This window comes from Myotis yumanensis, unplaced genomic scaffold (genome assembly GCF_028538775.1).
Source record: "Myotis yumanensis isolate MYYU_CA2020_CCGP unplaced genomic scaffold, mMyoYum1.0.hap1 SCAF_12, whole genome shotgun sequence".
NCBI lineage: Eukaryota > Metazoa > Chordata > Mammalia > Chiroptera > Vespertilionidae > Myotis > Myotis yumanensis.
Window position 1 is genome coordinate 59,713,852 of NW_027223763.1, and position 26,936 is coordinate 59,740,787.

The 26,936-nt window shown below is 45.2% G+C and overlaps 1 protein-coding gene across 1 annotated transcript; it reads left to right on the forward strand.

The window, feature by feature from the left end:
* The first annotated feature begins 2,422 nt into the window (after window positions 1-2,422).
* LOC139020336 (spermatogenesis-associated protein 31D1-like) lies at window positions 2,423-26,433 on the forward strand. Its single transcript, XM_070429963.1, has 3 exons — window positions 2,423-2,501; window positions 20,339-20,384; window positions 23,247-26,433. Exons 1-3 carry the CDS (start codon window positions 2,423-2,425, stop codon window positions 26,431-26,433), a joined length of 3,312 nt encoding a protein of 1,103 aa, XP_070286064.1.
* Window positions 26,434-26,936: the final 503 nt, after the last annotated feature.

Below are 26,936 nucleotides of genomic sequence, written 5' to 3' on the forward strand. Positions count from 1 at the left end.
AGAGCAAGGTGGGAGAGGAGATTTGTTTTTGGTTTTGTTTAAGTATGTTAATTTTGGAAAGATGACTGAGCCAAAAGTTTCAGGAGTTGACTTAGCTATTCTATTTACTGTCAACATCCACATTCCAGCTCTGAAACTGGATTTGGCAAAGATTCTTTTCCTAGGTTGGCTTCTGACAAAGCCAACATTAGCAGTCCTTAATGACTCAACAACTGAGGATGTTGGGAAACATGACTTTACTAACCAGTACCAGGGCCGTTTCCAGAACTATCCCACTCTCTGAGCTGAGTAATGAAACCCTCAAAGTCAGGATCAATTTTTGTCATCGCCACTATGAGTCATTTTGATATTTAATTTTTTAAAATTCATTTCTTTTATTTGAGCCACTTCAAAGTTCCATATTTTGATATTTAATTTTTTAAAATTCCCAAAAAGCTTCACTAAGACAGAGGGATATATCATCATCCAAAGTTCAGCAGACATGCAGAGCAACACTAAATGTTTCATAACATAAATGTTATGAAATTCATCAAGAATTCAGAGTTGAGCCCTAGACGGTTTTGCTCAATGGATAGAGCATCGGCCTGTGGACTAAAGGGTCCCTCCCGGATTCATTTCTGGTCAAGGGCACATGCCTGGGTTGCAGGCTTGATCCCCAGTAGCGGGTGTGCAGGAGGCAGCTGATCAATGATTCTCTCTCCTCACTGATGTTTCTATCTCACTCTCTGAAATCAATAAAAATATATATTAAAAAAAAGAATTCAGAGTTGATCTAAAATTTAAGATGATAATGGTATTGAGTAATCCTAATATTATTTAATATATGTGTACAAAAAACACACAAATCAGTCTGTCTTTGATGATCTTCAAATGTTAGGACACTGAAATGAAAAAAAGTCACAAAGTTATGCTTGTAAGAATGGCATCTAAGATAACAACATCACTTTTCCAAGGTTCCAGAAATTTTCATGTTTGTCTTTAGCAAACTAAAACTATCCAAGGTTGCCATAGGATTGAATAAAAATAATTCATGGTCAAATGATTTTGAAATTTATGAATTAATAAAATATTTCTGTAAAGAAAAAAAACAGAGAAACTAGGAAAGAAACATCATAGCTATCCCTAAATTGAAATAAAAGAGAGAAAAACTATCTCACCTATCTATAAAATATCTTATTTATTGAAAGCTTATTAAAGTATGGGGATTTTAAAAGGAAATGTACAAAAATGTTAATTATAGTTATCAGGTATAAGAATTACAGCTCATTTCTTCTTATTGTTTATCTTTATTCTCTAAAATGAACATATATTACTTGTGACCGAATAAAAAGGTTGTTTTTTTTAGTTAATATTTTTATTAAATTGTAATTAATGCCCAAAAACTAAACAACTAGCCAGAGGAGTCAATCTCGATTGCTAAATTCTACCTCACAGCTTGATTACAGGTGCTGTTTACCTGTTCTAGAAAATCCAACTGTGAACTTTCACACATATACCTGAATCAAGAACTCCCACAATTGCTTGGAGATGGCCATTTAGGGTGTTTCAGAATTGCAAGGCTAATTGATGAACCAAGACATAGTCTCTCAAATTGCTGGGGTCCAATCCCAGCGGGTCCAGGGGTCCCCAAAGGTGTGGACGGAGTCGGCGAAGAAGGAATGACACGAAGACAGCCTTCAGTTGATCAGCAGCCTAGTCAGGACCTCTAGCCAGGATCTCCAGCCAAAGTTCTGGTCGGAGTTCTGGTTAGGAACTGATCAGGATCTGATGTTTATTGTCTTGTTACATCCATATTTATACCAGCCGATTTTAATCCTGTCAATTTCTATTACAAAGGTTAGGGCGTTTCTTATCTCCATTCTAGGGAGTAAAGATTATGTAGCTTAACTACCCGCCTGGCACTTAATTAAGGGGTTGTATCCCCTCCCTAACCTCAGGGAAAGATCCCCACCTGGGGAAACAACCTTTCTCGGAGAGGTGACCTTGGTTAAAACACATGGCGCTAAAGAGAGCAAACATATTAAGAACAATATGCTATATATGCCAGGTCCCTTGAAACATATGCTGTGCAGATGTTTCTTTCCTGCAGCGACTGTGTCAAGCAGCAAGGATGGACCGGCTCCCGGCATCAAATGTTCTGAAAAAGTGAGGATGGGGGTCTGGGACCATAAACTGAGCAGCGTCAGCTACAGTATCACAGGACCCATTCCTATTCACCTGCTGGGCCTCTGCAATTGTCTTCTCCTAGGACACACACATGGAACTAGCCAGCACCAATCGCTGCAACTGCTTGGTGGGTGTACATGCCCAAAGGCACACAGTTTCACTTCCATGAGTGGTTCTAAGTTTAAATGGCAGGTTTCCAAACACTCATTTACAAATGGAGTTCTCAAGCTACCATTCCTTCCTGGACATCTAAGACATGGCTCCTTTTCTTCATGTGCTCATAAGAACTACAGAGATCCTTGGGCAGAAACCATACCTAGCCAGCTCTCCAACAGGTGAGTGCATATGTGGCTCATAACTCATAATTAGTCTTTTATTTTATTATTTCTTGGATAATTCTGATAAGGACATACTGGGATTGAACTAAATTTTAACATTTTCTCATTAAAGAAATGATCTGACTACACAATTTCCTATGAAAGATAAAAATCAAGAACTGAAGAGCATTTCCCAGAAAAGAAGCAAGAGTGATTTCATAACATTTATTCTGTCTCTCTCTCTCTTTTGCACACATACACATACATACAACTTGGTACATATACTCTAAACTGCCAAGGAATCTCAGTTTGTGGTACAGTTTTTTTGTTTTTTTTTTTTGGAGGAGTGAGAGATAGTGTGTGTTAAGACCCAATCTGCTTCAAAATTTCAAAGTATAGCATCTTGAGAGACATGCCCAACAATTGGAAATGGCAACTTAGGGTAGGTGGGCACAGATTGTAAAAAACTTCTACTTTTCATTTATATATTTCTTAAAACATTTGCAAATGTTTAATGAGCCTCTATTTCTATTTTTTTTTTAAATATATTTTATTGATTTTTTACAGAGAGGAAGGGAGAGATAGAGTTAAAAACATCGATGAGAGAGAAACATCGATCAGCTGCCTCCTGCACATCTCCTACTGGGGATATGCCCGCAACCAAGGTACATGCCCTTGACCGGAATCGAACCTGGGACCTTTCAGTCTGCAGGCCGACGCTCTATCCACTGAGCCAAACCGGTTTTGGCCTATTTTATTTTTTAAAAAATAATATTATTTTATTATTTATTTATTTATTTATTTATTTATTATTTTTTAATCCTCACTTGAGGATATTCTTCCATTGATTTTTAGAGAGAATGGAAGAGAGAGGGAAAGACAGAGAGTAATAACGATGTGAGAGAAACACATCAATTGGTTGCCTCCTCCACTTGCCCAAACAGGTCTAGGGGCTGGGGAGGAGCCTACAACCAAGGTTCGTGCCCTTGACTAGAACGGAACCTGGGACTCTTCGGTCTGCAGGCTGATGCTCTATCCACTGAGCAAAACTGGCCAGGGCTATTTCTGCTTTTAGAAGCAGAAAGCATAACAGAAAATTAAAAAACAAAAAGCATAATAATGTGAAAAACCTGAAGCTTTTCCACTAAGATCAGGTACAAGGTAAGGACGCTCCCTCTCACCATTCCCTTTTAACATTGTACTTAGAGTTTTAGGTAATGCAATAAGACAAGAAAATAAAATAAAAGGTATACAGATTAGGAAGAAAGAAAGAAATTTTTCTCCATTCACAGATGACATGATAGTCTATGTAGAAGATCCAAAATAATTGACAAAAGAATTCCTGCAACTAACAATTATCACAAAGATGGTTGCAGTTGTGGGGGTTCAGAGCTAGTCACCCCAAGATGTGCTTCTGTAGTATGTGGATTGTTTTGAGTTAAGGGCAATTTGATCTTTAGACTCTAGAGAAACTTTTGTCCCTCCCTTTAACTCTTAAAAGAATTTGAGTTCACACACACACACACACACACACCAAAAAAATTTATAAAAAATTAAAAAAAAGAATTTGAGTTAGGGATCTTGCCCATAATAATTGACCCACTATACAGCAGGGCAAACTTCTATTTACTAAACATCTGTTCTTCTTATCATTCTGCAATGACCCTTTGAAGCCCCCAAGACACATTACTTCATGTGTAGCTCAGAATATACCTCAACCTCACTTTCTTATCTATGAACCTTTCGTGTATGTGGGGCCTCTGACTATCTCATGCATGTGGCATTCCCATACATATGTACATATTAAATTGGGTTATTTTCTCTCATTAATCTATCTCACGTCTATTCCATTATTAGAATAGCCAAAAGAGCCTTAAGAGTAGAGGAAAGTTTATTCCTCCCCCACACAGGATACAAGGTTAATATTTAAAAAGCAGCTTGCATATCACTTAACAATGGATCACATATTACCATCATTAGTTTAATGCCAGACTTCCTTGTGATATTCCTATCTTTGAGAATCCCCAATACAATCTCCAAGCAGCTGTGAGAGTCCCTGAGGAAATCTGGCAGCTCTTTACCAATTCTCTGAATAGGTAGGAAATTACGCAGATATAAAAATCTTGGAAAAAGTAGAAGCCCCGGGGCTTCCTTTTCCAGTGACTCATTCCCTTGGGTGTGCTGGTACTGTCTTCACCCATCAGAATGAGCAGTTTCCCTTCAGGTCCTTGCCTACCACCACCTCCAAACACCTACTCCCACTGCCCACCCTACATCTTTTGTTTACAGTTGATTCCCCAGTCCTCTCAGAAAGCGGCTAATGGCCATAGGGGGTTTAATCTAGTATTGACTGTTGGCAACAACAAACAGCATGCTTAATCAAAGGCATCGGGTAGAACTGGACTGTTAGGCAGACTGGAGGAAGATTGTTAGAGGTAAGGTGGGGAACTTTGAGCTCCTGGGGATACAAGGACATATTGCCAGGAAGCCAAGAACCCATTTTCTTTGACACCCAAAAGAGCAACACACTGTATTCAAGGAGGCCCTGCCATGCATGCAGCTCTGTGCTGGGAAATACTGGGACACAACAGAGAAAAAATATATGACTCCTGCTCTTGAAGAGCCCAACATATAGTTAATATCTGAGGACTTGACTGTTATAAAGGGACAAGGTAATATTGTTCCTTCTTTCCCTTCATCCCCACTCCGACCCCTCACTCCCTGTGTGTATGCATGCACAAGGATACACGTGCTTAAGGTACTGATTCCTGCTAATCACCATTCTGCTTATATACACAGTTCTTTTTTTTTTTTTTTTTTTTTTTTTTGAAGGATAGTTTGTTGAGAGGAAGGGAAAGGGAGAGAGAGACAGAAACATAAATGAGAGAGAAACGTTGATCGGCTGCCTCCTACATGCTCCCTACTGGGAATGGTGTTGAAACCCAGGCATGTGCCCTTGCCTGGGAATCGAACTGGCAACCTCCTGGTGCATGGGACGATGCCCAACCAACTGAGCCACACTGATCATGGCTACACAGTTCTTTAAAGATATTCTTCATCACATCAAGTATTGCTGGTCAAGCTCTCAATTTGGCTCCGGCTTTGGTACTCTCCTGCTACTCTCCAGCCACACCTCTTGTCTCCATAGGAATAGATGAGCAGAAAATAAGCATTATTATGATACATCTGCTGTCATGAGGATTGTTTCCACGGACACAGTTTATTCTAGTTGCTTCAAAATCCTCTCCACGCTCCTTACTCTCTAGCCCTGTTCCACACACCACTTAAGGGTCAATCACTCCTAGAATATTGGTCCCTGAGGGGTTCCTGCTTTCTTTCTCAGCCAAGCACACTTTAGGAATGAAGGCCTAATTGTTCTGACAATTATTCTGTTTATTCAGAATGAACTCCTGATAGAGTCCTGGGAACTCGGCAAATAGCCAGCCAGATTGCGGCCAGCCAATTCCAGGAAGGACCTAGAAAAGCCTGCTGATTCCTCTGCCTCCTCCCCACCCGGTGTTAAATGGCATCCTGCTCACAGCTTACAATGCCCCCATTCTCCTGGTGACACCAGTTCAACAGACTTAAAGAGCTTCCTCCTTAGACTAGCATTTGTGGGGTTTTGATATTTCCTGTGAGACTATAAGGGCTACCTACAAATGTTAGTTCTTCTGGTCTACATAAATTCCTAGAATCTCTAGGTTGGTCAGCATAATTATAAACCCTAGAGAATTAATAAGAACAATGAAAACTGAAGCTGGGGAATGGTGCAGGACAAATGATTAAACAAAGAACAACAAAAGAAATGTCCAGTCTGTACATAAACAGCAAGCTTTGTGAACTGTTTTATAAAGTTAGTTACATAATTTAATAAAGCACCATTACATATTTGACAAGATAAAATAATTTTCATTCATATGCCTATGGAATATGCCAGACATAATCAAATACACGTAAATATTTTTAATAATAAAGTATTAAAAAGGATAGCAAGCTGGTAGAAAAAAAGGATTGGCCTATCTGGTGACTCAAGTTGAAGTTCATGAAAAGAAAGACATTAAAAGGAGCATTTATGAGAAGCACAGCCTGGAATCACCCAGATCTATGTTTTATGCCAAAATGGTATTAACTTGCAGGAAATGCCTCAAAGAGGAAATGGGACAGAGCCAGGAGAGGCTGGGAGAGCCATGGGACGGACGCAGGAGTGAAGAAGAGAGGGAAGAAAAGTTGGGTGGAAGCTTATTGGATTGCGGTGTACTCTGGGGCAAGTTCAGCAAGGCTGTTAGGGAGCACTCAAGCCAGCAGAGGAGTCCCACATTTCCAAAGAATGGGCCTGCCTCAATATCCCTAATATCCCTGCTCCTCTCCCCACTGACTGGGAGCAGCCCATCCATGGGTAGCATGGCCTCAGCCAGAACACACTGATGGACTTAAGGCCTTACAGAACTCAGTCCATTGCTTCATGGAATTGGAAGGATATCTGCAAGGCGTATCTCATGATAAAACAGGACGTATCTCTTTGATAAAACAGGACGAAATCCATGCCCACTTACCTCCTCGGACAGATGTGTGGCTCAAAGGAGGCAATGTATATAAGCACTGTGTAAACTATAAAGTCTGGAGTATGTAATCTATTAGTTACACAGGACTATGCCCACGTCATGAGGTGCAGCGCTTCACTCCCTATCTCCGTCTGCCTCCTTTAATGCAAGCCTGCAGCCGTGGACCAGACCTCCAGTCTACCTCCAAGCCCCTCATTCCTCTGGGCTTCCCAACCGAATTGCTTCCCGAGACGCAGAAATGGAAACCACTGTCCTTTGGCTCATAGCTAAGAACATCCTCAAGAGGACAGAGCCAGCTTGTCGCTGCGGGGTTGATTCAGCCCCACGACGCCCCAGGGTTGATTCAGCCCCACGACGCCCCAGGTCACGAAGCTGGACATCGACTTCCTTGCTAACCAAGAGCCGCACGCAGCAAGTTCTGCAACTTAACACTCACTATCCTAGTTGGAAAAGAGGCAGACTCTGAGAGCCCCGTTTGGTTTTTGAAATTTACTTTTGAATAGGTATTGCATACTTTTCATCTGATATTCAAAACTCACAGAAGGGAACTCAGTGATAGTCTCCCTACCATTTTTGTCCTCTAGCCACAGTTCCCTTCCCACAGATATTTTATGTATACAGGGTGGGGCAAAAGTAGGTTTATAGTTGTTCATATAGAAAATAATACAATAATAAACTATAATACAATAATAAACTATAATACAAGAATAAACTCTGTTTTGTGTACTCACAACTGTAAGCCTACTTTTGCCTCCCCCCTGTATTTATGCTTATAAAATAATTTCTAAAACTGCTAAGAGAAAGTCCCTCAGAGAGTACCCACTGTTCAAACGAAGCTAACGTAATTCAGATACATCCACTATGATTGAATTTCTCTCATTTCTACCTATGGAAACCCTCAGAGGTAGGAAGCATAATTTCTTTCGACATTTTATTACAAAGATTTTCAAATATACAGAAAAGTTGAAAGAATAGTTCAGTGAACACCCATACAATCACTACTTAACTTCTACAATTAATAATTTGCTATATTTTGTAGTTTAACTAAATTCACTCAGTTGACACTGCGTGTTGGTACTTTTTCCAACTCATCACACTGCCTTGCTCTAGGAGCAAGGTATCAGCGGTTTGTTGCAGAAGTCCTACATGCTGTCTCGCCTCTCCTTTACTCCTTTTCTATTCCAGCATTTCAAGCAAGATCCAAAGAGATTAAAGTTCCTCAAGAAGCATTTACATCCAGTTTCTTGTGTCCAAATATGGCCTGCAGATAAGCCCCAGAGAACTCAAGTGCTCTGTTTTACTTATAAATTCCTCGTCCTTTGGTCCTATCATCCCACGTGGTGCTGCTCTCCCTGACAGACTTTAGCCTCCCTGAACTGGCCTCTTCCTTCTTGAAAGTTCGGAGTATTTAAGCATGTGAGAGGAGCAGACCAGACAGCCCAGCAGACCCATCCATCTTTCTTTCTCTCAACACCCTACATGGATGAACACCTTGTTACTCACAGTGTGGTTCATGGACCAGCAGCGTGACATCACAAATGTCCATTCTCAGGTCCACCCAGACCCACTGAATAAGAGTCTGCATTTTTAAAAAAATATTTTATTTATTTTTTACAGAGAGGAAGGGAGAGGGATACAGAGTTTGAAACATCGATGAGAGAGAAACATCGATCAGCTGCCTCCTGCACACTCCCTCCTGAGGATGTGCCCGCAACCAAGGTACATGCCCTTGACCGGAATCGAACCTGGGATCCTGCAGTCCCCAGGCCGACGCTCTATCCACTGAGCCAAACCAGTTCAGACAAGGGTCTGCATTTTAACAGGTCCCCAGGTGATTCCTGGGCACATGCCAGACCACTACACTCTCACTTCAGCCACAGGTTAGAAAGGAGGCCAGTGAGGTTTGCTGGATAAATCCCAGGTGGAAAAAAAGAAAAAGAGCAATTAATGACATTTATCTTAAAGCCTACCTTTTTCTCTTTTTATTCTTAGCTCTCCTTTGTCTCTTCACTCCCTTCTTTACTACATATAATACCACTTATTGAGCCCCTCCTCTGTCCCAGAGAGATTTCTAACCCTTAGAGAATTTCAAAAGGTGTATTTATTCTTAACATGAAGATATGACTTAGAGCAGCGGTTCTCAACCTTCCTAATGCCGTGACCCTTTAATATAGTTCCTCATATTGTGGTGACCCCCAATTTCATTGTTACAAATTGAACATAATTAAAGCATAGTGATTAATCACAAAAACAATATGTAATTATATATGTGTTTTCCGATGGTCTTAGGCGACCCCCGTGAAAGGATCGTTCGACCCCCAAAGGGGTCGCGACCCACAGGTTGGCGACCCACAGGTTGAGAACCACTGACTTAGAGGGTGGCATATCCACCCAAAGTTGAAGAGCTGTAAATTTTAAGCTCGGGTGTGTCCATTTCCAAGGCTTGCTGTTCTCTCCCCACTGCATGACATTGTCTTTCCAAACCCTGGCAAATGCCTCAGCCTGGACCTTGCCCACCTGGGCCGGAGGCCTTCTGTCTGCCGATCACCCAAGGCTTCTGGACTTGTCTTTCCCTCTCAATCCCTCCCTTTCTCATGTTCCCCGCAAGTTTACCTGGGTCTTCTTGGCACAGCTCCCAAGCATCAACCAGGTATTCTTAGGTCTCAGAACAATGGGAAACACCTGTGCATTCTAACTGAGGCCTTCAGCAGGCAGCGGGGAGGGGAGAAGTGAGAAGATGTCAGGCAGGTGAAGACATATTTAGGCAGGTAGGATGCTCTTGGCATCCAAATGAAGAGCTCATATGGCTGCTATGGATGTGGTACTGATCTGTGCCTGTGCTGGGTGGAAAGGTCTGTAAAATGTGATTTGGGGTCTATAAGGAGCATATTAATCCAGCTGGGGAACTGGGACCTGGGGACATAAAAGCTGCATGAAAAAAATTACACAGGAACAGAGAGGAGACTGCTTCTGGGTACTGAAATCATAGAAGATTCCACAGAGCAAGTGATAGCGAGGGGCACGGAATAGAAATAGAATCACAGTTGTTTATAGCTATGCACGCAGAAAAGAGATTTTTCTTACAGAGCCTGGGAAACTGGAGGACGAGTTGCAAGAAGAAAAACAGGGCTGTAAAGATAAGGCGGCCTGACGCCCAGATGGGTCCATTACTCAGAAAAGAAGATACATTTTAAGGACAGGACTTATCTGAAGGGAGGCAGTGTCCCGGGGTAATCTTTGCAAGGACAACGATAAAAAACAGACCCTGGGGACGCACTTAGTTTTAAGTTTTATTCTCTTTTTTCCCACCCTATATAAGGGCTGGCTTGAAATGTCAGAGCAGTTTCTTTCAGAGTATTTCGCTTGAAGCTCTCTTGGATTGCTGGCCATCTGAAATGATAACCTTGAAGCAGGAAGTAACAGTTCAATTCCCGGTCAGGGCACAAGCCTGGGTTATGACCTGATCCCCAGTAGGGGGTCGTGCAGGAGGCAGCCAATTAATATTTCTCTCGATGTTTCTGTCTCTCTATCCCTCTCCCTTCCTCTCTCTCTAAAATCAATAAAAACATATATATATATATTTTTAAAGCACAACATAAAGATTCAACCTTGTCTCTATTTGACACGGGTAGCGACAAGAGTAGACCATTTGTCCGATTTCACCAAGTGGAAAGGTGGGAGGGAGGGAGAGGGCATCCCAGTCAAGGGGAGAACACACAGAAGACAGCAGTGAAAGCATCTTTGGGGAGTATCAGACATAGAGCCCCGTAAGGCTGATCTAGATGGTATGTTAGATGCTAGTAGGGTGAGATGAAGGAGGTGGGTAGATTAGAATGGCTCACAGGAATCACTGAAGTTTGAGAAGTGACATGGTCAGAAGTGGGCAGTTGTATTTGGAAACATCTCATCTGCATGTTCTCTGAAGTTCATTCTCGGTATGAAACTGTCATCTTCCTCAATCTAACCACTGTCTGCGTTGACCCATCTTCTCTGCCAAAGTAGTAATATGGGGACATTGTATACAGTGCAAAGCAAGGGGATCATATATCTTGTATCATTTAACCTGGATTCCTAGGATGCAAACTTTTCCAGGCTTTCGGAAGAGAGAGAAAATATTTCAGAAAGTTTGATGAAACATTCGTTACTTTTGATTAAACATATTCAGCTTTGTAAACAAAATAAATTAAAGTTAAATTGCTCTTGCCCAGCTGGTTTGGCTCAGTGGATAGAGCAGTGGTTCTCAACCTTCCTAATGCCGTGACCCTTTAATACAGTTCCTCATGTTGTGGTGACCCCCAATTTCATTGTTACAATTGAACATAATTAAAGCATAGTGATTAATCACAAAAACAACATGTAATTATATATGTGTTTTCCGATGGTCTTAGGCGAACCCCTGTGAAAGGGTCATTCGACCCCCAAAGGGGTCACGACCCACAGGTTGAGAACCGCTGGGATAGAGTGTTGGCCTGCAGACTAGAGGGTCCCAGGTTTGATTCCGGTCAGGGGCATATGACCTGATTGTGGGCTTGGTCCCCAGTGGGGGGCGTGTGAGGTGGTTCTCTCTCATCATTGGTGCTTCTATCTCTTCCTCTCCCTTTCTGGAATCAATAAACATATTTTTTTTAAAAAGTTAAATTGCTCTGATTGGAATGAATGGGAGGAAAGCACTCTGTTCTTCCTAACCCCTCATTCCCTTCTCTCTCTCCAAGCAGATTCTGAAGGCTTCTTGCTCAAAAATCAGGGATCAACAGGAATCAGCGAACTGTAACTAAATCAGTGAACTGTAACTAAATCCAATAGGTAAAATCCTATTGGAACACAGCCATGGCCATTCAAGGACATATTGTCTGTGGCTGCTCTCATGCTACATTAACAGAATTGAGTAATTAGGGCAGAGACTGAATGGCCCGCAAAATTGAAAATATTTACTGCCTGGCCCTAGAGTCTGGCTACTCAAAGATGGTCCTTGGGCCTGTTGTACTGGCCTGCACACATTGTCCCTCTGTACACAGAGCTCAGCATGGGAAAGATGATTCAGTAGTCATTACCTTGGAGGGATGTTGGGATTAGGAGTTGTGTGATATGGCTAGGGGTCCAGGGAGACAGGCCAGACAGAAAAAAGAGGGTCTGAGAAAACCGTGAGGAATACCTAGAGTTAGGGAGTGGGCTGAAAGAGTGAGGAGAAATCATTGGGAAAAGTGCTGACTCTCATTGGTACCAGTAAGTTATGACACACTGAGAGACTTTCTTATAGTTTTTATTCTCTTCTTTTTTTGTCTTATTTTTTCTTTTATTCTGAGACTATCTTATAGTTTTTAAACAAACATCTAGATATATAAAAGCCTAAGCAACCTTTCAACCATTCAACTGTTCAACCAGTAGCTATGACATGCACTGACCACCAGGGGGCAGACACTCAATGCACAGGCATGGAAATATGGAACAAACTGATGAATTTCAGAGGGAAGGGAGGAGGGAGGAGGGTGGGAAGAGATTAACCAAAGATCTTATATGTATACTAGAGGCCCAATGCATGGATTCGTGCACCAGTGGGGTCCCTCGGCCTGGGCTGCGCCTGGGCTGCAGGGACCAGGCCGAAACTGGCAGCCCGACATCCTGCAAGGGGTCCTGGATTGTGAGAGGGTGCAGGCCAGGCTGAGGGACCTCACCAGTGCACAAATTCGTGCACTGAGCCTCTAGTTCTGAAATATTTCTCTCTCCTCCAAAAGCCTGGAAAAGTTTGCATCCTAGGAATCCAGGTTAAATGATACAAGATATATGATCCTCTTGCTTTTCACTGTATACAATGTCCCTGTATACACTTCTCCTTACCTTCTTCAAAGCTTCTATCTCTTTTAGGCCATTAATATTTATTCTTAAAACGCAAACTCTCAAACTTTAGACAATAAAAAAAACCTCAGTCAATAAAAATTATTGTAAAAGGAGAATCGAAGATGGCGGCATAGGTAAACACCGGAGACTGCCGCCGTGGACAACCACTTCAAAAATACAACTAAAAGTCGGAGCAGACATCAACCAGAACCACGGGAAGGCTGGCTGAGGAGAGTCTCTTCAACTAGAAGCAAAAACAACAGCATTCCGACGCTCAGCGGAGGCACAGTGTGGAAAATTTAAAGGTACGGCGGTGCGGTGGTGAGGGTGCGCGCGCAAAGAGGGCTGGCGGCTGAGGGCGCGATTGTCGTTTTCACTCAGGAGCGAGTCTCAGACTCTGGGCTACAGATCCGGGCGAGTCTCTAGGGACCCAGACTCAAACGGGAGAAGCGGGACTGTCTGGCTACGGCCCCTCCGAGGTTTGCAGCGATTGCTGGGACAGAGAGGCAGAGCCCCTGGGGACGGACTGAGAGCGGCCATAGCTGCTCCCTCGCCCCCGCCCTGTTGAGCCCGCCCCGCCCAAACCCTGCGCAGAGCCATTTGCCGATCGCCTCAGGCAAGGGCTGGACTAGCGCCTCCCCTGAGGACTGAAGTTTTCCCACAGCTGATTTCCACCGCCAGTCGGCCTGGTGGTCAAATCCCTCTAGTGTTAACTACAACAATTAAGGCTTGGCTAGAACAAGACTGCGCACAGAGACCACAAGGGGGTGCACCAAGAAAGCATAAAAGATGCAGAGACAAAAAAACATGACAGAAATGGAGGATATGGAGCTAAGAATCGCAATTTTGAGGGCTTGCCATAAATTTGTGCAGAGCCTCACGAAAACTAATGAGACCCTCGATGCTACGATAAAGAAATTAGAAAGTAAGCATACACGGACTGAAATAAAGAATATTATACCCAATAGCAGACCAGAGGAGCACAAGAATCAAACCAAAGATTCGACAAAAAACACCCAATTGGAAAAGCATAATGAAAAAAGAATCCGAAAGTGTGAAGATAGTGTAAGGAGCCTCTGGGACAGCTTTAAGCGGACTAATATCAGAGTCATTGGAGTGCCAGAAGATGAGAGACAGCAAGATATTGAAAACCTATTTCAAGAAATAATGGCAGAAAACTTCCCCCACCTGGAGAAAGAAATGGACTTACAAGTCCAAGAAGCGCAGAGAACCCCAAACAAAAGGAATCCAAAGAGGACCACACCAAGACACATCATCATTAAAATGCCAAGAGCAAAAGACAAAGAGAGAATCTTAAAAGCAGCAAGAGAAAGAGGCTCAATTACCTACAAGGGAATACCCATACGACTGTCAGCTGATTTCTCAACAGAAACTTTGCAGGCCAGAAGGGAATGGCAAGAAATATTCAAAGTGCTGAATACCAAGAACCTACAACCAAGATTACTTTATCCAGCAAAGCTATCATTCAGAATTGAAGGTCAGATAAAGAGCTTCACAGATAAGGAAAAACTAAAGGAGTTCATCACCGCCAAACCAGTATTATATGAAATGCTGAAAGGTATCCTTTAAGAAGAGGAAGAAGAAGAAAAAGGTAAAGATACAAATTATGAACAACAAATATGCATCTATCAACAAATGAATCTAAGAATCAAGTGAATAAATAACCTGATGTACAGAATGAACTGGTGACTATAATGAATCAGGGACATAGAAAGGGAATGGACTGACTATTCTTGGGGGGGAAAGGGGAATGGGAGATTCGGGAAGAGACTGGACAAAAATCATGCACCTATGGATGAACTCAGTGGGTGGGGAGTGAGGGTGGAGGGTGGGGTGGGAGCTGGAAGGAGGGGAGTTATGGGGGGAAAAAAGAGGAACAAATGTAATAATCTGAACAATAAAGATTTATATAATAAAAAAAAATTATTGTAAAAAAAATTGTAAACTCTTCTCTAAAAAGAAATGTGCATGATGATGTGTTTATCAAATGTCTGAAAATGTATGGTAAATTTCTTCTCTTATTTAAAGGCATATCCTATTTTTTAAGTTGACATACATGTCAGGAAAATTACAATACAAACTCACAAATGAATGAACACCCTTTTACAATCCCAGCCTTTATATGCCCACTTTTTACTCTGTATATATTGCAAAAGGCCTACAGAGATCTGTTTTTGACAATTGTTAAGTTACTTTTAAGATTCTGATTGCTGAGGTTTTCCTCAAAGCAATTTCCAACATGTTTTACCAACGACTTCTTTTTTTTTTTCTCTTCCTTTTCTACTGTAAACCTGGGCCACTGACCAAATTTGAATATCTAAATGTAAAGCATTCACAGACATTCTCTAAGAAATTATTATCAGTGTTATCCTCATGTGCTCACAACAATGGTTTCTGAATAGGTAGATAAACTTTATTTTAACTCCACTGATCTGTACCAATAATCATTCTAGATCGATGCTGTCCAACAGAACTTTCTGCAGTGATAGAAATGTTCTGTATTTGTGCCTCTCGCTCACTAGCCACTAGCCATGTGTGGCTATCGAGCACTTAAAGTGTGGATAATTTGACTAGGGAAAGGAATTTTAAATAATTTTTTAAATTAATAAAAATTTAAATAGCCACAGGTGGCTATAGTTACCGACTGGATAGTGCTATTCTAGATTCTTCCAGCCACATCTGAAAGATATATAACTCTTATTAAAATGAGAAGAGTATGAGTAATATCATCTGTTGCTTTTACTTACCTCAAATACAAACAATTTAGCAAATGTTGCCTGGCATTTCTTTTATTCATAAGAAATAGATTATTTAGGGCATTTCCAATGAACACTATCCCAGGTACTTGGAATGTAGAAATGAAATAGATAGTGTTAGCCACCAATCTCAAGGAAAGAAGACTGTAAACAACTAAATGTACTACATTGATGATGCAATGTGATCTAAACAGAGAATCATGAGCAGGACTCCAGCCTGGGAGGATTCTCCCCTTTCCTCTCCCCCTCCTTTCCCCCTGGGCACGTGGTTACCTTTACCCTTCCTCTTTCCTGAGCTCCAAGGATCTTTCTTTTGCCTCTGTAATTTGTTTCCTGAACCCATTTCTCTATGGCTCACTTTCACCTCTTGACTTCCTTTTCCTTCCTTCCTTTTCCTTCCTTTTCCTTCCTTCCTTCCTTCCTTCCTTCCTTCCTTCCTTCCTTCCTCCCACCTCTATGACTTTCTAAGTAAATTTTCTCTTATAAAAAAAACAACAACAACAGAGAATCATGCCCCAAAGACATAGCTGAAGATGCAGCTCATTCAAATGGGTTGAGGGATTAGGGCAGTGTTCCCAGGAAGCTCTCATAAAAAAGGTGGCTTTGGAGCAGGGTTTTGAAGAACAATGAAAACTAGGGAAGAGAACCATATCAACGAAGTGCTTGATATGTTATGCCCAGATTTCAAGATCCCCAATAGACCACACCAGGGAGCCAGCTGTGTCCGATGCAAAAGCAAAGAGTCTTTTATTCAAACCCGGGCTTGGCTCCCCTACCCTTCTTACCTGGGCTTGGCTCCCCTACCCTTCACAGCAGCAAGTGGCAGAGAGAGGGCCAGCCCTGTGGGAAGAGAGGTTTTATAGTAAGGGGAGGAGAGAGGATTGTGGGCCCTGCCAATTGGCCAGGCGCAAGTCAGTGTCTCCTTACACAGGATGTGGTCATATCTATGGCACGCACTTCCCTTGATTGTCATTGGTTAGTTTAAAGAAATCCTGGGTGTGGCTAGCAGAGACTTGGGTTTCCGGGAAGAAGCCTTGCCGAGCACATGGCTGCCCAAAAATGGAGGACCCAGGGTAAGATGGAGGGTGTAGTCCTCACCCTTTCAGAAGCAGTCTCGCTGAGAATGTCAAGAAGGCGGAACCCTCACACATAGCCAGCAGGAATGAAAACTGTATTAAATTTTTAAAAGTTAAAATTATGCATGGAAACCTAAAGCTCATAAATATTATTTCTATAATAAAATACATAAAAATTCAAAATTATGAAAATTAATTATGTAAAAATTGATGTGATTTATAACCCAAGATTAAAAAGTGATATGAAATTAAAATAATAAAAGTACCACATTCCTAATATTTCCTTAAAGAGACATTTTAATTAGACCAAATATTTATAGAGGAAAAACTAATGTTTTGATTCTTAGATTACTTCAGATTTATGATAATTTAGACCAAATATTTATCTTCCAAACAACTATAATAAAAGCAAATAAAGCATTTTATAGCAAGATAGTAGTAAGTAATTTTTAAATGACAGCAATAAAATAAATTATTATTAGATTGAGAAAATTCAGGCACTGTTTGCATAAGTAAAATTGGCTTTAAAACAAAATTTGAAAAGCAGATACATACAGAGGGACATTCAAAATGATAAAAGACAGTTTTTCATTAACAGATGAAAAACTATATTCAAGCAAACATAGAAATACTAGAGGCCCGGTGCACAAAAATTTGTGCACTCGGGGGTGAGAGGGGTTCGCTCAGCCCGGCCTATGCCCTCTCACAGTCTGGGACCCCTCGGGAGATAACGACCTGCTGGCTTAGGCCTGCTCCCGGGTGGCAGAGGGCAGGCCCAATCCCTAGGTGCAGCCCCTGGTCGGGCTCAGAGCAGGGCCTATTGGGGAGTTGGGGCGCTGCCCCCTGTCATGCACAGAGTAGGGCGGATCGGGAGGTTGCGATGCCACCCCTAGTCACATTCAGGGTAGGGCCGATTGGGGGGTTGGGGCACCGCCCCGTCACACCTAAGGCAGGGTCAATAGGGAGGTTGCAGCGCCACCCCTTGTCACACACAGAGCAGGGCCGATCAGGGGGTTGGGGCGCTGCCCCCTGTCATGCACAGAGCAGGGCCCATCAGGGGGTTGGGGAGCTCCCCCCTGTCACACACAGAGCAGGGTGGATCAGGGGGTTGGGGCGCCACCACTGTCACACTCAGGGCAGGGCTGATGGAGAGGTTATGGCTCTACCCCGTCACACACAGAGCAGGGCCTGTAGGGGTGCGGGGGAGCGGTTGGGGCGCCGCACCCTGTCAAACACAAAGCTGCAGGGCGATAAGGGGGTTGGGGAGCTCCCACCTATCAGGCACAGAGCAGGGCTGATCAGGGGGTTGGGGCACCTTCCCCTGTCACAAACAGAGCAGGGCGGATAGGGAGTTTGTGGCTCCACCCCGTCAGACACAGAGCCCAGGGTGATCAGGGGGTTTGGTCGTTGCCCCCCGTCACACTGATCCCGGTGCCGGGAGGCCTCGCTGCTCCACTGATTCCGTTGCTGGGAGGCATATTACCCTTTTACTATATAGGATAGATGCTTGGTGCACGGGTGGGGGCCGGCTGCTTTGCCCTGAACGGTGTCCTGGATCAGGGTGGGGGTCCCCACTCAGGTACCTGGGCAGCCTGGATGAGGGGCTGAGGGCCGTTTTCAGGCTGGCGGGTGACTGAAGCTCCCAACTGCTCCTTTTTTTCTTTTTCTTTTTATTTTGGGCCAGCTTTAGCTCTGAGGCTTGGCTCCACCTCTGAGGCCTCGGCTGCTGAAAGCAGGTATCTGGTTTGTTTGGGTTCTATAATCAAAACACTGTTTCAACTCCAGCTCTGAGATCCCGGCTGGCTGAAAGCAGGTTTCTGGGGTTTTGTTTAGCTTCTATATTGGTAACAATGTTTCAAACTGCAAGCTCAGAGGCCGGCAGCGGCAGGCAGGGAATGTTGGCTTCCTCCATCACTGAAGCAAGCAAGCCTCCTGTTACCTTCAAGCTGCCTGGCTGACGGCCGCCATCTTGGCTGGTAGTTAATTTGCATATCGCCCTGATTAGCCGATGGGAAGGGTAGCGCAGGTACGGCTAATTACCATGTTTCTCTATTATTAGATAGGATATGCATTATCTAGGGGGTGGGAGAGGGATGATATTTTAGACTTTATTATTCAATTATAACTTACTAAAAAAAATTCTATTTAACATTCACAAAACTATGGAAGTCTAAAAGGCCTTCAAGATCTTTACCCACATTTATGTAAGTTGAATTTGAGGACATATACGATCCTCAGTGTAAATGTCTGGGCACAAGCAAAATTTCCAGGGAGTATTTCCTACTTGTAAGGTAGTGGACCTGGTGAGACCAAAGTCAAAGTCTCCAACATTAAAGGAGACCCAGATAATATCTGGGTTACAGTTGAAACACGCAGAGCATTCATTACGGTAAATAAATATAGGATATGTTAAAAGGCAAATTGGAAAACAGGCTAGGAGAGTAGGGCAGAAGTCCTAGAGGCCCAGAAGAGATGGAGGGAATCTGCTAGGCTGGTTGGGGGGTGGGGCTGTGGACACACCCTCTTGAAGGTGGACCCACCCCCACTCTCAGAAACCCTCTGTGACTCCACAGTGCTCTGTGATGCAGGCCTGGCTATAAAGCCAAGAGTCGGAGCTCTCAGAGCTCAGTTGCTTTAAGCAGCGTTGTTGTTCGGAAAATGGGACTCAGTCTATTTCTGAATAGCCTTCTAGAGTTTTATCTGAGCTTCTTCTGCTCAGAATGTTTATATGGTAACCTCAACATAATTTCCATCTTGGTGTTGAGCTTCTTCCTCCTCTTCTTTATTTTCTTCGTGGGAATTCCATCAATCCCAACTTTCTGGAAAAATGAACATACCCAAAAGGTAAGGAACCCTGAGTGAGTGAGCCCCCAAAGAGTTCTTCATTGTTGTTGCCATTTCGATTCCCACATTTCTAAATGAGTTTGGATGAGTCAGAGAGACACTGAAGATGGGACATCTTAGGAGAGAACAGAACATCGCTTTTCTAGGGGAAGAGACCGGGCAGGGGCTAGGGGTTCAGGGAGGACTCAGGCTTCCATCTGAATCTCACAGACCATCGGAGTGTGGTTACAGGTTTCTGGCTACAAACACAGGGATTCCCTAGTCTGGATCCAGTTATTCAGAGACGTGGGAGTCTCTGTAGGACATCAGAGTTAACCAGCACTTCATCCTGAGTCATGCTGCCCTGGCAGGCATCACTTAACTAGCCTTTGTGTTGGGCTGCTAAGCAGAGCAGTGCTGAGCCTCTGAGAGCCTCTGAGTGAGCAGAGGCTGCAGCCTGAGCACCATCAGGTTACTGGGTCCTATCTGATGGGACAGAGATGGACTGTAGGCCTCAGATTATATGCCGACCTTGAGCAGAGGACCTCTGAGTATACCAAGTGTGGACCCCATAAACAAAGTCCTTGTTTTGAGTTTTTAAAAAAGGAAAAATTAAATACATTTTAAAGCTTTAAAAATGGTAAAAGGAACACAAAGTTCTATTAAAATGTATTTGGTTGGCTCAGAGAGACAGTATTCTTAGATAGTCAATGTCTGAGTTTTCTAGGGGGAGGAGGAGAGAAATGAGGCCTAATTACCCATTCATTCCTTTTTGTTCTCAGCATCGGGTCAGAGCGAAAAGGAGAAGGAAAGGTGGGACACGGAAAGGTAAGGTTCTGCCTATTCCACCTGAGCTCCCCAAGGGTGACCCTCCTCTCTCCTTCCCATGAGGTACCAAGTCCATGGTCTCTGTCAGTTGGTAGATACAGCCCCTCTCATGAAACAGAGCCCTCAGAGGAGAGGCTCATGGAAAGACTGGACCTGAGATACTGCACAGATTCCCTGCTCTGCTGTCCCTGGGTAAGAAGCAGTGAGGGACCTGGGCCATGGGTGTTGCTCAGTAGATGTCAAGAGTCAGAAGTTCTGCCTCCTGACTTTGAGAAAGTACTCTGACTTCAGGATGATCAGATTCCTCTTTGTTTCACAACAAAGCAGGGCAGATCAGGGGGTTGGGGGCGCTGCCCCCTGTCACAGAGCAGGGCCCATCAGGGGGTTGGGGCACTCCCCCCTGTCACACTCATGGCAGGACCGATGGGGAGGTTGCAGCTCCACCCTGTCACAGAGCATGACACCCATTGGCCGCGGTCACCCATTGGCCGCTCTCCTTCAGAGTGGTTTTGAGCATCAAATGCAATCCTATCTAATAATAGAGAAACATGGTAGTTAACCATGTGTAACTTTGCTACCCTTCCCATTGACTAATCAGGACGATATGCAAATTAACTGCCAACCAAGATGGCAGCCGGCAGCCAGGCAGCTGAAGCCAACAGGAGACTTGCTTGCTCCAGTGATGGAGGAAGCCAAGTTTCCCTGCCTGCTGCTGCCAGCCTCTGAGCTGCACTCTAAGAAACAATGTTACAATTATAGAAGCTAAGCAAACCCCAGAAACCTGCTTTCAGCCAGCCGGGCCTTGGAGCTGGAGCTGAAACAGTGTTTCAATTATAGAACCCAAACAAACCCAGGGACCTGCTTTCAGGAGCCTAGGTCTCAGAGCTGGAGCCAAGCCTCAGAGCTAAAGCTGGTTCTCAGCTCCAGTGACAGCCATAGAAGGTAAATAAAGCCCAGAATTAAAAAAAGAAAAAGAAAGAAAAAGAGGTTGGGAGCTTCAGTCGCCTGCCAGCCTGAAAACGGCTCTCAGCCCCTCACCCAGACTGGCCAGGCACCCCAGTGGGGGCCCCCACCCTGAAGGGGGTGTGACCAATCCAAACAGCCATCATCCCCTCAACAGGCTGGCCAGGCACCCCAGTGGAGACCCCCACCCTGAAGGGGGTGTGACCAGCTGCAAACAGCCATCACCCCCACACCCAGACTGGCCAGGCACCCCAGTGGGGACCCCCACCCTGAAGGGGGTGTGACTAGCTGCAAACAGCCATCATCACCTCATCCAGGCTGGACAGGCATCCAAGCAAGAACCCCACCCTGATTCGGGACACCTTTCAGGGCAAACCAGCCGGCCCCCACCCGTGCACCAGGCCTCTATCCTATATAGTAAAAGGGTAATATGCCTCCCAGCACCGGGATCAGTGGAGCCGCGAGGCCTCCGGAACCCAGGATGAGCAGAGCAGCAAGGCCTCACACCCCGGGATCAGCGGAGCCGCGAGGCCTCCCAGCACCAGGATCAGCGGAGCCGCGAGGCCCCCTGACCCCTGGAGCAGCATGACAGGGGGCAGCGCCCAAATCCCCTGATCTGCCCTGCTGTGTGTGTGACAGGGGAGAGCTCCCCAACCCCCTGATCGGCCCTGCCCTGAGTGTGACAGGGGGGAGTGCCCCAACCCCCTGATCCGCCCTACTCTGTGTGTGACAGGGGGGAGCTCCCTAACTCCCTGAGCCACCCTGCTCTGTGTGTGACAGGGGGCGGTGCACCAACTCCCCTATCAGCCCTACTCTATGCGTGACAGGGGGACCTCCCCAACCCTCTGATCAGCCCTGCTGTGTGTGACAGGGGGGAGCTCCCCAACCCCATGATTGGCCCTGCTCTGTTCTTGACAGGGTATGGAGCCCAAACCCCCCTGATGGGCCCTGCCTGTGCGTGACAGGGGACAGCGCCCCAACCCCCTGATCAGCCCTGCTCTGTGCGTGACAGGGGGTGGCGCCACAACCTCCCCATTGACCCTGCCTTGAGTGTGACAGGAGGCGGCGCCCCAACCCCCCAATCGGCCCTACCCTGAGCATGACTGAGGGTGGCATCTCAACCTCCCAATCCGCCCTGCTCTGTGCATGATAGGGGGTGGTGCCCCAACACCCCAATCGGCCCTGCTCTGAGCCCGACCAGGGGCTGCACCTAGGGATTGGGCCTGCCCTCTGCCACCGGGAGCGGGCCGTAGCAAGCAAGTAGTTATCTCCCAAGGGGTCCCAGAGTGTGAGAGGGCACAAGTGGGGCTTAGGGACACCCTTCCCCCCTTCCAGGGCACAAATTTTTGTGCACCAGGCCTCTAGTAATACATATAAAAGTACTTTATCAATTCAGCAACGCACCCATGGGAGGGGGGGGGACCTTATTAATATTATCATTGACCATTTGATTTCGTTTACTAATTCTTGAGGGTTTCACAGTCTATTATCCCAATGGTCTCCCATAAAGGGACCCCTGTGTAATGCCTATGTGTCTACCTTCATTACATGTAACTCACTCTCCTGGTTCCCAGGTTCGAGATATCACAGCGAGGACGATGACAAGGAACTGATTTCTTTCCTGAAAAGGTGACCAGTCTTTCCCCATTTTTCCTGGCCTCCCTATAACATGTTCTGTGCAATTCCAGGGATTCAGTGGAGCCTTCCCTAGTCATGGGAAATGTTGCCATAGGAAGGGGAATGTGAGTGAATGCTGGGGATGAGTGCAACTGAGTGCATTATGAAGTCATAGATGTGAAGTAATAAGGGGCAGCAGGCTTCAGGTGGCCCCACCCTCACCAGGACCTCCTTTCCTTGTTCTGGTCCTGGCTGCATCTTTTTCCCTCCTGTCTCCTGCAGCTCCTTGGGACACAATTATGACATCACCCGCTTTCGTCGACTTTTATGTCCAGACTCCTCCTGTGAGGTGTGTAACAATGCAGCCACTGAAATCCAGGGGCTTTACTTAAAGGCTATGGAAGCTTCTACTCCATCTGTGTCTCCTGTGGCTTCCACAGCTCCTGTGACAGCTTCTGTGACTGAGCCATCATTCAATCAGTCCTCTGCTTTCCCAGGAGTCCCTCCAGGAGAACTCATACCAACTCCACTGCCTGAACCTTCCCAACCATCTCCCTCCATTCTCCCCTCTAACTCAATGACAACCTTGGGTAATTTTCTGTCACCCTCACCACCGGGTCAAACTCTGCCTCCAGAGCCAGTTCACCATTCCTCACCTCAACCCAAAGACATGTGCTCTTCGACCTTGACACAAGATGATTTACATCAAGGATTTCTTGCCCTCCATTCTACAAAGATCTCTTTTGGGGCAGACCCTGAAGGCAAACTTATCGATCCTAGTCATATCTTAGGTCTCAGCCCCAATGAGCATGACTCAGCACAGGAGTGCATATATCCTCAGACCTGGGAAGGCAACTTAAAGCAAAAACTTACCCAGCTATTCTGGGGGCTTCCTACTCTGCACAGCGAGTCCTTGTCCTCTGCTGTCCATGCCTCGGGTGACTATTCAATCTTCTTCAATAGCATCTCAAATTCCTTCACAGACCAAGAATCCCCAGGACTTTCTGATTTACAGTCTCCATCCTTGGCAGAGGTCCAACCTCAACCCTTGCCTCAAACCCTGCCTCAGACCCAGCGCTTACATCTCACTGAGATCCAAACCCAGGCCCACCTTCAATCCCCACTACCAATCCTACCATCCAGTGCCATTACCCACAATAAGATCTGTGAAATGAATGTCCACATACCCAATTACGAATCAGAATGTCACACCTCGTCTGAAACTGAACACCTGGAATGCAATGTGTTGCTGAAAGAACAGGAAAGTTTGTGGGGTTTAACCTCTGTGGTTCAAAGTTCTAAGGCCCATGTTGCACTCTCCATCGATCCTGTAGAGTTTCCTCTAAGCAGTGAATTCCGAGATAAATTTGAGCATCACCTTAGAAAGAGGCTCATCCAACACCACCAGGGCCAGCCCTGCATGATCCATGGGCCTCTGTCACTAACGAGGCCTCTGAGCAATTGCTCAGGCATACTTGAGTCAAAGAGCAGTTCTGGCCTCTCATGGATCTCTGTGGATAAGGACCAGAGTAGTGAAAATCCAAATGTTGGATTGAGCCAACCAGGAAGCTTCTATGAGAGGAGCTCAGAAATGTTCCAAATAGAGGAGATAGAAGGGAAGGAGGAGGGACCCAGCCAAGAGAATGATCCAAAAGTTCATCTGCTGAGTGATTCCAAGACCTCCTCACATAAGGATGTGGGAAGTGGCTTTGACATGAGTCTGTCAAGAGAAAACTCCATGGTTGCAGGGCATAGTGTAACTCAGGGACAACTGGAAAATGTCCAGAAAGTACATGTGAGCAAAATGGTTGAGAAAATCAGTGAAAGCCAGCTTCCTGAAACTGTGCGTAGTTCACAGCACAGTTTTCTAGAAGCAATCAATCAGATTGCTTCTATAAAATTCCACACCGAATCAGAGCAAAGAACTTTGCCATCATCAGTGAGTGGGGACTACTGCCTGAACACATCCCAGGAGCTTCCCTCGCTTGAGTGTGGTGCACAGCAGATGCAGAAATCCAACATTACCAAGTGTCAGATGAGGATGTTGTCAGCCCTTCCCACCCAAGTCCTTGAATCCAAAGATACTTCATCTCATTCCTTGATCGATTCCAACTCTTCCTCCTCAACCAAACTGATTTCCGAGACAAACACCAAATCTGGGGCCTTCATGCCCCTGAAAGGAAGCTCTGAATCCCTTCTTGGGGACAAAGTGGGAACAGAAAATGCAGCTGATGACCTGAATTTTCCTCTCCTTGACACCTCACTTGAGGGCAAGACAAGACATAAACCCATTGATATCCAAGGCGCGGTCGCAGAGGAAATTCAAAAAATTTTGAAATCCAAACTGCCTGTTACAAACACCATTAGCGGCAAAAAAAGTCATGTACCTTCTCTGATAGCCAACATTCCACCCCTGAAGCTGCCTGCAAGGCGAGCAGGGACCCCACAGGAGACAAAAATTAACAGTGTGAATTCTAATGACAGAATAGAAATACGACAGGGCGCAAATAGGGAGAAATCAGAACCTGCTTCCAGGCCCAGCATGTCTAGGGAGATAGTCAGGGCTGAGAGGCTCAAAGCTCTTCACCCCAAAACTAGTGGCATCTTGACAACCAGCAAGCCAGGAATCTCCCAAAGGATCAACAGAGAAACTACTGTGACCATTGAAAACCCACCATCTAATTTATCAGTTCAAGCTAAGTTATCAAAAATCCAAGCACAAGTGATGACTGAGTTAATGCTGATATTGGGAAAGAAGTATAGCCAGGCCCAAGGCCAACACCGGGACATGTCCAGTGACTCAGGCAGCTTGACTACCAAAGCCCCCCTGACTCCTGCTAAGTGTGTGCCCAGTGTGGACACGGAGGTTCACCAGGTGCTGCATGTCCAATCGGAGGACAGCGGAGTCAGTCTGGAGAAGCAGCAGGAACCATGGCTTCCTAAGCAGGCATTAAGGTCCTGCCAGGATCAGAATTCCCCACCAGCTGTAAAGAAAGATATCGTGTGCCCTCCCCCAGAGCCTACAGGCCCCAAATATGAGGACTTTGGTGCAGGAGATGCACAAGTGAGAAATTCCCAACCTGGGGGGAAGACGTTTCCTTCCCAGGACCCTGCTATAGAAGACATGCTTGGGAGCAAGTCTTTCCACAGCCTAACACAGACGGCTCCTTCTGACAGCCTTGTGCTAAATCAAATGAAGAGCCTTTTCCAAAGGCTTTGTCCAATCACATGTAAAATGCAAGAAACCACCCAGGAAGTAAGAAGGCACATATCTGCACAGAATAGAGGCCCACTTAAAAGCAGAGCTCCCTTGACTGGAAGTACCCAAGTTTATAGAGTCATGTCAGACATGGGGAAGTTCCCAGAAGAGAAACTGGGGCGCCGGCCTGCAGTAGTTACCACCTGCTCCCAAGAGCCCCTTCCCTCCGCAGCGCAGTCGGGGAAGCCTGTGCAGAAGGGAGCAGTGTAGGCCCAGGCAGAGCCAGTGCAGAGGCGTCATTTCCACCGCAGGGCTCCCCCCTATGACGTGACAAATGCCGTGTCTGGCCGCCACACAGCTATCTTGGCTGGCCAGGGCTCTACCAATACTAGACATACCACAAACGAGGACAGACCCCGCCAAAACATTGTGGCATCAAAGGGTCAGCAAATATGTCAGAAGCACCCACAATCTGTGCCCCTCAGGGGGACTCTGCCCCATCCAAGCCCCAACTGCAGGTCTCAAGCTGGCAAAGGGCCTCCTGCTATTCTCACCACTGCTGGAGGCACTGTGTTCAGGGAGCAGCCTCCACGATTCAGACACACAATGCTTCTCTATAATTTCCAGGGGGAAACATTTCCCACCCCCAAGTAATTCCCTCCTTGTGGGGAATACTGACTTGCCTAATAAATGTGTCTGTAATAATAGTGATGTCTTCTCCGTGTCCTGAGTTGGGGGCAAGGGTTTCTCAGGGCTTGTGCTTAAGGAAAGAA